Genomic DNA, 15,366 nt, shown 5'->3' with positions numbered 1-15,366 from the left:
AAATGGGCTTCTTTAATCAATTTATGCCCAGGAGAAGGAATCCTGTCACATGAGTCCTGTATTTTAGAAACTGTAAGGATAATACTTACACGCCCTTCCTTGGCAACTGCATCCATCTCTACCTCTCGGGCACCTTCGATAAACTTGGTGATCACAACGGGATGCTCCTGTCAAAATAATAGGCAAACCAAGTCAATCCACAGATTGAATGAAAAAATAGACACAGCTTGATTACAACATCTAACACTTCTGTTACAAACTCTATTTATAAAGCCCATATGGATGTAAATAAGTGGCAAGGCGCTTGATGTGGGTGCAACCATATGGAAAAACTGACTTTCCTGTTATATTTGCTAGGACTATTGAACTTGATATGAAATTCCTGTAGCTCTAAGGCTGTATCCCTTAGCATCACTCCATCACAGATTAAACCCATCTTCCTTGTAAATGCTGCTCATCTTTTTACCACCTTGAATGTGCAATGTTAAATGCAAAAGCAAAAGCTTTCATCTTGTGAAGAAAAGCCCTGCAGGATATACATAAATCCCCCACCCAGGTCTAAAAGAGACACTAATATGAAAACAAGGAACATTACCCTGAGAGTTGGCATAGTGCGCACATTTTGCTGCCAGTTGATCATGAATTATGTATGATACCACTTTTAGCTAGATATGTCAATACATAACATTTACATAGAAAACACATTGCTGGTATTTATCAGTAGTGGTTCAAGGTGGAGATTATGTAGCAATAAAGCCGAAGGGACAAGACAAATAATAAACATATTACTTCCACTTAGCAAGTGCAAATAACAGATGTTAAATTATATTTGACCTCTGGTGTATTTATTTGCCAATTTGTTATAGAGATAAAGATCTGCAGGTTTACCTTGGAAGTGTATCATTTGTGAAGCAGTAGCTTTATTTTTGGTACTTTTAATGAAGTTGGGCCGCGTGTAATTTAGTGTCTGGAAGCAGAATTGTCTTTGCAGCCTATTGTCACTAGCCAGATGTTTCCTTACTTTTGTTTTTATTAAATATTAGTAATTTTACATTTAAAGGATAAGGTCACCTTTTGGAACATGTTACATGTTCCACCCGATTTTAGGGTGGAACATGTAACATGTTCCCAGTTCTGTTACCGCTGACCACTGCCACCCCCCCCCCCCTTCCTGTGACAGCAGTATGTGGAGAAGTTATCTGTACTAGCCGCCACTGTTTGAAAACAGCGAGGCTCCGCCCACGCGGCTGCGTCCTTCAGACACACATCTCTGTGCTCATCCTTAGCGGATGTCGACTTGTAGATCTAAATGAATTACCACGGTGCTGTGGATGTACGGGTAAACCCATATGCTGACAGTGTGCAAGGGACCTGCATGGGATCAGCAATCTGCTGATCACTGATGCAATGCTTTCCAGGCTCCTGCAACAAAAAAATTGTAAATGCACATTTTTTTACTTGCAAAAAATGAACATTTATTTATTTTTTTTTAAAGTGAACTTATCCTTTAAGAATCTATTAGCTCCTATAAGCAAAACAGAACAAGCATGTAGGTGGTGAATTTGACATAACCCGATATATACTTGTTCATTAGTTGCAGTTACATATCTCACCTTGGTTAAAGTTGAAGTTTGGTGATTATTTTTGAATGAATGAGCAATGAAAGAGCAAAAGAAAGCACTCTTTGAATGGAGGATGGGCGGATTAATGAAAAGTTTGCCTCCTCCATTCATAGAACTGATAGTACAGCTTCTATAAATTGAGCACTAGGGGCAAAATAAGAGAGCCTAGTTAACACTTTTGACAAGTGCCTACGACAGATGAAGCCACTCATTTAACCTCCGCAGCAATATAAGATCACAGCTGTGGGGGTATCCTGGGCAGTGGAACAAATATTTCAAGGTACAGAGCTCTTACCAGCACATTGAATAATCATAATTTTTGTGAGTACTATCCCTGGTGCTAATTAAAAAAAAAAAAAAAATTGGGAGCATGTGACTTGCTTCCTATCTTTCCATGATGTAGGGTGTATAGTGCATATGTGGCCAATCACCTGCTCAAACACTGTCACATGTGGGCGGGTATAGTGTCTGTGTAAGCTCTGACCAGAGCAATCCTAAGTAAGGGGTTGATTTAGTAAATGTAAATAGACTGTGCACTTTGCAAAGTGAAGTTGCTCCAGAGGTTAGTAATAAATCTTCACTTTGCAAAGAATACCTAATCACATGCAAGGAAAATTTTAAAAACTGCAATTTTGGTTGCACATGATTGGATGATGGAAGTCAGCAGAGTTTCTGCTCATTTACCAAGCTCTGGAGCAACTGCACTTGCAGAGTGTAACTGCACTTTGCAAAGTGCACAGTCTATATGCCTTTAGTAAATCCATCTCAGAGAGTCCCCAATTTGAACTGAGCTGGCTCAGCGCAATAGCAGACTGAAGCTCTAGGCGCAGTTTTTGCAGGTACATTGTTTGCAGAGGTTGTACCCAACTTTAGATTTTATAATATACAGGATGTTTTAGAGCAAGTTAGTTGTGAAATTGTGCAAGAAAAAAAATGCGCACAATACAAAAAAATGAAATTCAGGCATTGCATTATCTAGACTAGTCTGTGATCAGGCCCTGATTGATGTGTGGGACAAAACGTGTCAGAGGGAATGGCTGGAGTAGCATTGGCTGAGGCCACATTTATAGACATATTCATGCACTGGGTCAGTGAGCGGTGTTCCTTCCTTTCTCTGCTAATGTTCCTGCACCCCTGAATGGTGCACAGACGATTTGCACCCTTCACTGCAACCGGCAGGGAGATTTTGTCTCAGTTTAGAGCAGCACTGAAAGTTATACTTGGATCACTAGGCCAATGAGAAGTCATATTTAGGAACAGCATTAGTGCCACAGGTAACCAGAATGCCCACAGCAACTGGCTCTACAAGATGACCTATCCAGTTGCCACAATTCTTCTGCAATTAGACATATTCAATAAAGGATGCCAAAAAACAACAATACTTTGCCAGGATATTCTTGTTTCACTGAAAAGGCCATAAAGTATTGCCTAATTTAGTAGATTATGTGCCAGAGCTAATATACAGACACAATCCTCTTCTCAGACAAAGTTATAATGACTAATTCTTTTTACCTGTGAAACACGTGTCGCTTCAGCTAGGAAAGTCTTCAGTTCTTCCTCTCCATACACTACATTCATTGCCGATCCACTGTGGTAACACAAAGGAAGCACAGATTTATAATGGATTAACAAAGCTACAAGCTTTTACCGGGTATGCTAAAGTCATGAGTTCACATTATTATCATCGACATAAACACATAAAAAATGTATAACATGCACTCACAGAGAGTAGGTATAAATTAGGCTCATACACACTGTGGCTGCCCAACATCTACTGATTCTTTATGAGTGCATTTTACACAGAGTTTTATTTTTTAAAGTTGCTTGTGAATTATCAAAAGATTAGCGTGCGCTCTCTTACATATATTTGGTCGTTAAGGTTTTCAAGAGCATCCCTTGTGATTTTATGAGAGCAGCAAGATACATTTAAAACTAGGTTTAAAATCTGGGTTCCTGGATCTAGATACCCTGATGTTACTATCCCAAAAAAAAAGCACAGAACGTGCAGGGACAGTAGAATACCCAGCAGGATTGCACTTGCAGGCAGGGTAGCAGTCTTAAACCTTATAGAGGAGACTCTGTATTTCTGGATTACCTGAGTACATAGGAGGGACGCAGCAAGCATGGATAGCCAACAGTCTTTGTAAACTGCAACGCATCATCCTATAGAGGGAAGAAACACACATGTTTAAAGTTAATGAATGCTTTAAGCATAAAACATAATGTTAGAACAAAAAACCCAAGTAAACCCATTGGAGATATGAATCTTACCAGAGAATTAACAGCTTTCCATGGAGCCTGTGCAACCTGAAGCTCGTCCAGAATAGCTGAAAATATGGAGCGATCTTCTGCCCGATCAATCTGCAGTGGGCTGGTGCCCATGATCTTCACCCCGTTTTTGTACAATGGCACAGCCAAGTTGTTGGGGATCTGCCCTCCAACAGAGATGATGCAGCCATCGCATTGCTGGTAAGAGATAGGATAAAAATTTGTCAAACTCATTTATGATGATAATAAGGCATGCTGTTCATAGACTTACAGGGGCTCAAAGCAAACAACAGTGTATAATATTAATACCACCTTATGTACTTAAAAAATTATACAGACCTTTAGTAAATGCACATATTTTAAAAAATACAGAAATTATTACACAAACCTTTCATAGACCATTCTCAGTGGTCTTAGCTAGTAATTACTGATGAAGAGGAATGACTGGCCAAAATTACTAATCCTTTGGTAGGCAAATAAGACATATATATATATATATATATATATATATATAGTGACAGGATGAAACTCTGTCACTACAAAGGTGGTCAGTTAAAGGACACAGGGTGTGAACATTGGCTCCGTGCAGAACTACAGAGTGCAACTGTGGAGTGGAGAAAACTGCTTTTGCAGCTTTCTCCAGGTTTTGGTATTCTTGGATGGGGCTCTGTAGTTTGGAGATTCCATAATGTCTTGGGTGGGATGGAATCTCCAACCCGGTGTACAAGTTTTGTGGATGACCAGCAAGGTGTGTGCTCAGGTACACATAGGCTTTATAAGGGGAGGTATGGGAATACCTCAGGGTTCCCAGTTGGAGATAGTTCCACCCAACAGACAGGAGGTCTGTGCATGGGAGTCAGGAGGACTCCAATCCCCTCCAGTAGTCAGAGAGGCTGCATGGGGCAGCCAGAGCATGTGTGTGTCTGCCAGAGACAGGTAATGGCCTGAAGACCAAGGCCAGAGCAGGGAGACCAGCATAAAGAGCAGAGGTACTGCAACTAAAGCTGAGTGAGAGCTTAAGAGGCAGGTCGGCTAGCATCTTCTGTTTGTGTATTTCCTGGAGAAGAACCCCTGTTTGGGAATCCCTATTTGTTACAGATTTTTTATTTGCCTTTTAATATAAGTGGGCTGTCATGCCCTAAAACTGAAGTGCTGACTGATGTGAATCACTTGAAAGTGCATCTACCTTTAGAGCTAACAAACGTGTGTGTATATATATATATATATATATATATATATTGTATTTAACTGTTTAGGGGAGTTCCTCATTAATAATATACTGTTGTTCATATTTGTTTGCTAAAAGACCAGACCAGAGCTTAGCTCTGCAGGTCTGAGGAAGAGGGTGCATCTCTTGAAATGTGTTAGCCATATTGGTTATACAAGTCCTAGAGGTCTAAGATACTGCTGTGGGATTTACTATATGCTTGTGTATATACAGCTTTTGTGAGTATGTTTTTATACCTTATATTAATAAAGGAAAAATGCACCCTCCCTTCTTTGTAATTTTCTTATCAATCTTCTGCATACAAATCTATTTTTCTCTTTATTTCCTTTTTTGTTTTAATAGCATTAAACAATACCAAATGAAAAAAAAAAAAAAAATCAGCCACAGTATGTCGTTCTATATGTGCAGCTGGAACTAAATGGTTTCGAATTCAAGTCTATTTTTGGTAAGGGAAATTTGAATACACAGACATTTGCTTAATTGGGTTTTTATCATTTTGAGATTAAAGGTGCCAACTGTCTCAGGAAATTAAATTGTATTATATTTAATCTGCTAATAATTGTCATCTGTATGCCAAAACAGCTCTCACTGTATATGATCAGCAATGATTATATAATGCTGCCAAGATGGTATATTTTTTTAATGATAACTGCACTTACCACAATATGGGATCATTGTTAAACAGTTTCTTTCATCCTCTGCATGATTTAAAGGTTCCAGGCTATGTGTATTGATAACTAACCCTAACCTCCTTAACCCCTCGTACCTGCCACCTATACCCCTCTTTAACTTACCTTAGAAACGCAGACTATTTGGCCCAGGAGCTGTGTCCTACACCAGGCAGGGCTCAAGTCCTCTTCTGAGTCCGTTGGGCTGGCTGGTATTGTGAATGCACGGCTATTCCTTAGAGGCTATATTGGAAAAGCCATCCACTTACAAGGCTTAGGTCGGCCATATACAGCCTGAGATTGGAACCATTAATGGGCTGGCTGAATGTACCAAGTTGATCAATGGATCGTCTTGAGTACAAACCTGCTGGATTCTCTTGGAGCCGCTAGCAGTAATCACTGTCTCCTCCCAGTGGGAACAGCTTTCCCTGCCCGCCCCCAAACCCCCCCACCAGGAGAAGACCATGGCTGATACCCCGGTCAACACTGTTGCAGGAAATAAATCTGCACTGTGTATGGCCAGGCTAACTGTGCATGCACAGCTCAGTTTATATTCTAAAACATCTTGAAAGGATGAAGGTAAGAAGCCTTTTTTGCAGAATAGACATTGTGGGGTGGATCTACTAAAACTAAATATACCGTGCACTTTGGAAATACAGTTGAACTAATTTCTTTATAAATGTAAAGATGATAAAACTTCACTTTGCAAAGAATACCCAATCAGGTGGAAGGAAAATAAAAAAAAAAACGCATTCTTGCCTGCATATGATTGGATGATGGAAATCAGCATAACTTTACCACATTTACTAAGCTCTGGGGAAAATAAGTGCAATTGTACTTGCAAAGTGCACAGTCTATTTGCCTTTAGTAAATCCACCCCAGTATGCCTCTTCTGCAATATAAAATGTGTCCTGCTTGCAAGTTTTTCAATTCAGGGCAAAGTTCTACTTTAAGGTAAACCTTGCTGTGCTGTGCAAGTTAGAACTTTTCTTTCTTGTCCGTAAATTGACATCTTTTTTGCTAGACCCTGTATATAGAAATGAATATGTTGCTTGAGCTTAAGATATGCAGTAATATACAGTTGCAGGCTTAAATAACTGAACAGGTGCCTGTGGGAAACACTCCCTTTACGTTTGCTGAGTATATTACTAGTATTGTATACTATTATATATATTGTATATATTGTATTACTTTGTTTCTTAACTGTACCTCTATAGATTCTGTAAGAAAATAAATTGTTTTGTAGCTCACAAAAAAAGTCTTTCATCAAACTGGTAAAGTGTGAAGCATATATGCCAGCTAGTTCGGATGTACTTTTATCCTAAGTTCATCAAAAATTTCGAAACTTTAGCATATGTGTCACTCATTCACCTCCTGTTGGAACACATCCATGATTCTTTCCTGTGACAGCTCTTCGAAGTAAAGTTTGTCACACTCATCAAAGTCTGTGCTGACAGTCTCAGGGTTGCAGTTCACCACCACAGTTCTCTTGCCGAGCTGACGCAATGTGCGGATGCTGGAAACGGCACACCAATCAAACTCGACACTGCTGCCTGAATCATAAAGAAAGACAAAAAAACATTATAAAGGAAAAAAATGAAGATATTTTTTTTTTGATACAAGCACTGTAACTTCAATTTACTCACTTCCCCTAACAGCGGGAGAGTCTCACTCATTCTGCCGCATGCTGTGAAATGTAATGCTGTTTGTATGAGGACAGATAATTATGAAACAACCAAACCAACCTCATAATTCTCTCCCTGTCTTGGCTGAACTACTGCTGCAGTGTAGGGTTTTCCACATATATAAATAATTAATATATAAAAAATGATTATATTGGCCCCTTGGCTTGCAAATAGCAGGTTGTTTATGAGAGGCCTAAAGGAGAAGGAGAATCTTATAAGTGACTAAGAGACACTCTTCTAATAAATGCAGGTAAGCACAGTTGGAAACCCAAGTGCAAAGATCTCACCGGTTAAACCAAACACCAGTTGAAATCTTTTTTTAGTTTTGGCTGCCACAAGGGAGAGTTAAAAATTCCGTCTATTGTCTTTGACCCCAAAGGAACTGGGGGATAGGTGTCTTTAGGACAGCAACAACCGGACATTAATAAAACAATGCCATATGTTCTATCCCTTTCCTCTTCTACTAAAAAAGTGATTTGCTTGCTGGTTTTCTAATTGAAGGGATTTTCCAACACTTTCTGTCCTTTTGACAGTGTCACAGGCACATGAAATTAATAGGACAAGCGCAAATAGAGACACACAAGGCATTACAACCTGACGGTATTTGGAACCCTTCTTTATGCAAAAGGGAGAAAAAATTTGGCTGGAAGTAATATATTTATAATATATTAGATAACATTGAATAATGTAAACAGTTAAAAAAGAAAATGAGGCTGGATTGTGATTGTGTCTAACTGTCACCTTGGATCAAACATTTGTTTCCCATCAAACAGCAACATTTATATCATTTCAACTGAAAGTGTTAATCTGAACAAATGGCAGCACCAACTGTCCGTTCTTTACAGAATGTGAGAGATGGTGTGTTTGGCCAGATGTCATTTCTGCTTCTCACCAGTGTTGAAAATGTGTCTCATTAGAGGTTCTAGAAACTGAGACAATTATCTTTGGAAGTGATAATATCGGAAGCAACTGTTCATATATCAGCCTTATACAGTATGGGAGGCATTTTATTTGTTAATTATGGCTTTGGATATCTTGTGAGCTTTTGATTTGGAATATACAGATATATATAAGAGCAGTTTGTTTTAAAAAAATAACCAAATTAAGGCCATTCAAAACACAAAGGAACTAAAGGCAATAAAAAAATTGTGGGGTCACCATTTTAAATCAGTGGAGCATCTGTTAGCCAGAAAAACAGGTTTCAAATTCCTCACTAAAAAATGTTTCTTGATATTATTCAGTTTAAAAAGTTTATGAAATCCTGAACAATTAACTTTTCTTATTTCCCCCCTCTTGGTCTGTGAAATATACTATTGAAGGGCTTTATCTGTTTGATAAAGACAAAAAATAACCGTGGTCCTGCCATATATCTATTGAGCAGATAACTTCCTGTGATCTTTCTAACGGATGTACTGCTACCAGTTAGCATCAGTCCCAACTCTCTCTGGGGACTACAAACACCTTTCCCCTATGTATGAACCTTAAGGAGAGGACAATGTGTGTTCTGTATTTTTAACATACATCCTTCCCTAGGGGTTCTAAACATTGCAACTCGATAGATAACATACAGTAACTGTTGTTATCCTAGGACAGGACATGTGTAACTAGCAGGTTCACCAGGAGAAAATAAAGGGGGAAAAAAAGAAACGAATGGAGCCACTACATCTAAACACTGGTAAGCTGCAATTTTTTATATTTTTGAACTTGGGTACATATAAAATGTGCTCTTTGAGAACTAATTTTATATATATATATATATATATATATATATATATATATATATATATATATATATATATATATATAATTTTTTTTTACAGCATAAATGTCATATATCTTGCACCAGAAATTGATGGTGTCAGTTTATATTCTCAACCACTGGGGAACTTATTTTAATAATATGCAACAAGCCCTTTGTTGTGTTTTTTAACAATTTCCTCTTTCGAAGAATTCTACAAGCCCATGGAGAACATTCAAAATAGTTGGAATGTGTTTTTCTAAAAAAATTACAGTCAAAACTCACAGGTGTTGATATTATATTGTGGTTGCTAAAGGTCCCTGAATAGGCACAAGAAATAAGGACGCAGATCTCTAAAACACAGCTGTCAAAGCTCATGAACACAAAATCTAAGTCTTCATCATGGACTGTCATAACTTCTTCTAGCAACCAGCCCCACCTTATTTTGGGGTAGATGTGGCAATGGCAGATTGTCATTACTGACTGCCCTAAGCACCTGAAGCTGCGGCTAGAGACCTAAACATGTGTAGCGGGGTTAAACATGCCTAAAGACACTGTTTGATATGTGGGAAGGAACTAGGCTCCCTCTAGTGGTAGCTGCATGGAATTTCCCGGGCTGTGACTTCCTTTTCACAAGATGAAGAAACTACATCTCCCAGGCTGCTTTGCAAGATCCAGGAACTAGGCTCCCTCTAGTGGTAGCTGCATGGAATTTCCCAGGCTGTGACTTCCTTTTCACAAGATGAAGAAACTACATCTCCCAGGCTGCTTTGCAAGATCCAGGGTGCACGGCTGCACCGCACGGCACTATGGGGGAGGTTATTTAAAGGAAGAGAGAAGCGCGCGAAGGGGGGGGGCTTTCTGCGCTGGACTCTGAGGAACCAGCGAGCGAGAGTGAAGGACTGACACTGGATATTGGGCCAGAGCCTTTTAGCCTGGAGGGACGACGTGGAACCGTCCCATCTCAAGCACGAGGCACATTCCTGGAGGTCATACTGCTGTTTGCCGAGACCGGAAGTCATCCGCCAGAAGGACCCCGCGCGGCTGGCATATAGCCAAAGGACTGAGATCGCAGTGGAAGCGCGCGAAGGAGAAACTTCTGGTGGTGAGAGGGCACATGCCCAATAACTGACTTTATCTGCTGAAGAGACAGTTTTATCTACAGATAGCGGTAGCGCAGCAGGATGTGATAAAACCCCGGGGTTTATCACCATACTCTCTCAGGAGACTCATAGACAAACAATAAGGTCTGTAAAGGAGTCGCCAGAGGCTTATCTCTCTCGCAGAAGTTATTGCTCAGTTACGCAGACACCCTGCGGTGACAACTAACAGCTCGTTGTTTTTTTCTCTCTTGATCTTTATTCCTAATCTGGATTACAAATGAGCTCTATTCAATAACCTTGCTAGCGAAGATCAACAAGAAAGAAGAGAACTCTGGGGGAGGGACTCAGATAGGCCCACCTACCTGGTACTGTGTCTAGCCTTAATGCAGGAGGAGTGTGGGGGTATTCTTTTACCTTTTTAAAGCTGTTTTAAATAACCTTTTATGGACTTGTATTGTATTGTATTGTATCTCCCCTATTCAATTTGATACATAGTAAACTAAGTTTGGTTAATTACAATCTTGTGCGTTGTTCCATTGTGTCACCCAGAAGGACTACTATTCAAGAAGGTAACAAGGTATTGTTGCATAGTGAAGTATTGTATTCCAACCTGTGTATCTATTTGATAGTCCAGTCCTATTCTGGGTCAGTTGTGCCTGAGGAGGGATCGAGCCAATTTGATTGGGTTGTTAGGCAGGGTGTAGACCCAATAATATAATCAGCAGCTCCTGCGGGGGTGGTGCTACACGTGGGGGCTCGTCCGGGATTTCTACAGTCCTGCAATACAACCCTCTCAGCCATAGAATCCCCTCCCACGCAGAAATGGATCCTGTCGCTGCTGCTGAGTGGTGCAAGGAAGAGAATGTCATAGTGGAAAATGGCCTGGTGGTTGAAATCAAGGGAGAAGCCTGGACTGAAGAAAAGCTCCTCCCTGTTTTGAGGGCACTATCCACAGACAGGAAATTTTGGGTGATTGACATGAAAACTGACACCACTGTCCCACACACGTATGCACTGTGTGAGTGGAGGAAGGGGGTCCCTGATTATTTCAACGGAAACAGTGTAAAAACTACTGACCAAACAGAACTTTTCCTGATACATCCAGGAGTTCCTATTGCGGGTCCCTCATCCACCACCCCTGGGGTATCCAGCCAAGAAAAAGGTGTCCAAGAAGGGCATCCTGAGTCATCACCTTTGTCGACTTTTAGCTCAGAACTGTGTGCTGTTCTTGGGGAGATTGTGGCAAAATGTAGTAGGGACTCCTCGAGCTATTTGATGACTGGATATAGGAAGCTCCGGACATTCTCTGGGAAACAGCCTGTGCCTTCAGCAGAAGATGGGTTCGAAGAGTGGTTAGATACCGCCACTCAGGCTTTGGAGGAATGGGAGGTACCAGAACAGCACAAGAAGCAGAGAATCACAGAGAGTTTAAGGGGACCTGCATTAGAGGCTGTACGTAATCTAAAGCTTAGCAAGAAGAACTGCACTGCACAGGATTATTTGGACATTCTGCAAGATGTGTTTGGTCGGACGGAGAACGCGGCTGAACTTCTCTACCAGTTGGACCACTGTTATCAAGAAGAGGGGGAGAAGTTGTCCGAATTCATTAAACGTCTGGATAGGATTATCCACCAGATTCTGTTAAAGAAAGGAATAGACCACCGGAAAATAGATGAGACTCGTGCACGACAGGTTCTGAAAGGGGCTCAACCTTTAGATCCCATTGCCATACTGTTACGAACTCGTCGAGATGGCGGCATTCTAGAATACCCCGATCTGATTCGAATGGTCAGAGAGGAAGAGGTTATGTTGGACAACAAGAAGAAAAGTCGGCAGTTTGACTCAACTGCCCGGGTTGGAGTGATAAGTGTGGAAGAGGGTGACTCTCAAGTTGAACTCCTAAAGACCCAAGTGTCTCAGTTGATAGAAATGGTGTCCATCCTGACTGGTCAGGTATCCACTCTACCCAAGGGGAGTATATCGGAGAGGCCAGATGAACCTGTTAGTCTCAGCACAGATCCAGAGCCACGGCCTGCAAGATTGTTAACTTGTTTCAACTGCGGGGGAGTTGGGCATGTTAGAAGGGTATGTCCCAGCTCAGGAAATGCTGCCGCGAAACCTCGCGAGCCAGCGGGAAACTTCAGAGGACACCGGTGAAGGAGTCAACCGGGTGTCCGCCAGTCTTAAGGGACTCCAGAAGTGGTGCAGGATCAGGGAAACTGAGTCAGGGGGTCAGACCCAAATATAATACCCTCAGTTCTAGACTCCGGGTTACTGAGGGAAGGAAAGTCAATGCACACCGGGTTCAGCGGGGGCCCAGATCAAGGAAGAAAAAGGAGAAGAGGGCCAGGGTACAGAGAACTGAATCAGACAACCAGGCTACATCAAGAGAATTCCCAACTAACTTGGTCGGGCCCTCCCCAGTGGTCTCGGTTCAGGTGGAAGGAATTTACACAAGAGCCCTCCTTGACACAGGGGCCCAGGTGACTCTTTTGTATAGAGACTTCTATGATAAATATCTTACCCATCTACCTTTGCAGAAGTTGGAAGATCTGGAGATATGGGGTATTGGGACCCAAAGTTTTCCCTATGACGGGTATCTGCCAATCAAGTTGACCTTTGATCCATCAGTGGCTGGTGAAGCGGAAACCTTCGACACCTTAGCGGTGGTCTGTCCTCGTCCACCAGGGGCCAACAAAAGCTCTCTCATCGTAGGAACAAACACTGACCTGGTAAGGCGCCTTCTGATACAACTGGTCCAGGGACAAGATGCTCAGGCGCCAAGGATCCATCCCATGCTACGGCAGGCCTACCAACGATTAGTGTTGGAGCAAGAGGCCCCCGCAGAAGGAGTTGGACGACTCTGGAAGCTGGATAGAGCAGAAAAGGTCTTACAGCCAGGAGAGGTGGCCTGTTTTAAGGCTTCTGTTAAACTCACATGGCAACAGCCGGGTCCCTTCATTATCTTTGAATCAGGTCAAAAGGAGAGACAGAGAGGGATAGAAGTGATCCCTGAGGTGATCCCTTTGAAGGTGTTACAGGAAAACCGTGGAAGGGTTTTAGTGAGTGTCAGAAACACCTCTATTACACCAGTGAAGGTACCGGCCAGAGTGCTCCTGGGCCAAGTCAACCCGGCTACCCCAGTTGCCCCCATTGATTTCAAAGAAAAGGAACAGGGTGAAGCGGTTATAGAGGAGCTTTGCTCTGGAAACGCTGCCCTCCCGCCGGAATGGGTGAAGAGGGCCAAGGCACAACTTGCTCGATGTAGGGAAATATTCTCTAAGGACGAGTTTGACGTGGGATGTGCCAGGAGCGCTACTCATAAGATCCGCCTGAGTGAGGACAAGCCTTTCAGGGAGAGAGTCCGGCGAGTCCCCTTAGGTGACTTAGAAGATCTACGTCAACAGCTGGCAGAGCTCAAAAAGATCGGGATTATCCGAGAATCCAGGAGCCCGTATGCTTCCCCGATAGTGGTAGTCCGGAAGAAAAATGGATCTTTGAGGCTTTGTATCGACTACCGAACGCTGAACAGAAGAACCATCCCAGACCAGTATACCACTCCTCGAATCGAAGATGCCCTACAGAGTCTGTCAGGGGCGAAGTGGTTCAGTGTGATGGACTTAAAGAGTGGGTATTATCAGATCCCCATGCACCCTGAAGATCGGGAGAAAACAGCCTTCATCACCCCTGTGGGGTTCTTTGAGTTCAATCGCATGCCTCAGGGGTTGTCCGGGGCCCCTGCTACCTTCCAAAGGCTGATGGAGAGGACCGTTGGAGATATGAATTTGATAGAGGTACTGGTATACTTGGATGATGTTATCGTGTTTGGCAGAACTTTAGAAGAACATGAGGAGAGGTTGGAAAAGGTCTTGAAGAGGCTACATGAAGAAGGTCTGAAACTTTCTCCTGAGAAGTGCCAATTCTATCAGTCCTCGGTCCATTACCTGGGCCATATCGTGTCTGAAGAAGGGGTGGCCACTGACCCGGACAAGCTGGATGCTGTTGCTTCCTGGCCGAGACCCACAAATGTGACCGAACTCCGGTCATTCTTGGGCTTTTGCTCCTATTACAGGAGGTTTGTGGAGGGGTTCGCCCAGATTGCCCGACCCCTAAATGAGCTCCTGAAGAATGAAGAAGATGATGTCCCTGAGTTGGTAAAGCCGGCGAAGTCCACCATAGGCCCCCGGAAGGCTAAGGAATCCATCCAGGATCAGTGGACCCCGGAATGCGAAGGGGCCTTTGTCCAGCTGAAGGAAACCCTAACCACTGCCCCTGTGTTGGCCTATGCGGACCCCACAAAACCATATGAACTGCATGTTGATGCCAGCCGAGATGGGCTGGGGGGGGTACTTTATCAGGAGCATGAGGGTCATCTGCGACCTGTTGCCTATGTGAGCAGAAGCCTATTGCCTGCTGAAAGGAATTATCCTACTCACAAACTTGAATTCTTGGCCTTGAAGTGGGCAGTGGTTGACAAATTGAAAGACTACCTGTACGGAGCTGAATTCATTGTCAAGACAGATAATAATCCCCTCACCTATCTGTTGACTACGGCCAAGCTGGATGCAACAGGACATCGATGGTTGGCTGCCCTCTCTAGCTTCAATTTTAGCCTGAAGTATCGGCCAGGAATCGGAAATAGGGATGCAGATGCCCTATCCAGAAGGTTGCATGTTCCACAGGAACCTGCGGAAGAATGGACTCATTTGGCTCCAGAAGGGGTGCGTGCCCTATATCAGGGAACTGAATTTCGATCCCGAGGAGGGTCAAGAGCAGAAGAGATTGGGGTTTCGGCTATCGGAGTACCCAAATGCTACTGCCAGGTGACCCAAGTTGAAGGGGAGGGTTTCCCCCGGCTGTCCAAAAGGGACTTGCGGAAGGAGCAGTTGGAAGACCCTTTGGGAAAACTTCTCTTGGAAGCTCTGGAGATCCAGAGCCCTGAGTTGCTTCTAACTGACTCCCCTCAGGGGGCCCGTCTGTTGCATAGAGAGTGGACCCGGTTACAGATCAGAGAAGGAGTGGCCTACCGGAGAGGTCCATCTGAAGATCTGGAG

General features: G+C 42.8%; 1 protein-coding gene across 1 annotated transcript in view; it reads right to left on the bottom strand.

The window, feature by feature from the left end:
- Positions 1–15,366, bottom strand: part of CPS1 (carbamoyl-phosphate synthase 1) — a 166,394-nt gene that overhangs the window by 29,283 nt on the left and 121,745 nt on the right. Inside the window, exons 25-29 of the mRNA XM_082261903.1 lie at positions 7,158–7,339; positions 3,894–4,088; positions 3,718–3,785; positions 3,135–3,210; positions 90–167 (exon numbers count right to left, since the gene is read on the bottom strand). Of these exons, the coding sequence (XP_082118029.1) occupies positions 90–167; positions 3,135–3,210; positions 3,718–3,785; positions 3,894–4,088; positions 7,158–7,339 (599 nt within the window). The remainder of the gene's footprint in view (positions 1–89; positions 168–3,134; positions 3,211–3,717; positions 3,786–3,893; positions 4,089–7,157; positions 7,340–15,366) is intronic.

This window comes from Pelophylax lessonae, assembly GCF_965119305.1.
Source record: "Pelophylax lessonae genome assembly, chromosome: 6".
NCBI lineage: Eukaryota > Metazoa > Chordata > Amphibia > Anura > Ranidae > Pelophylax > Pelophylax lessonae.
This window is presented reverse-complemented; position numbering and strand designations above follow the sequence as displayed.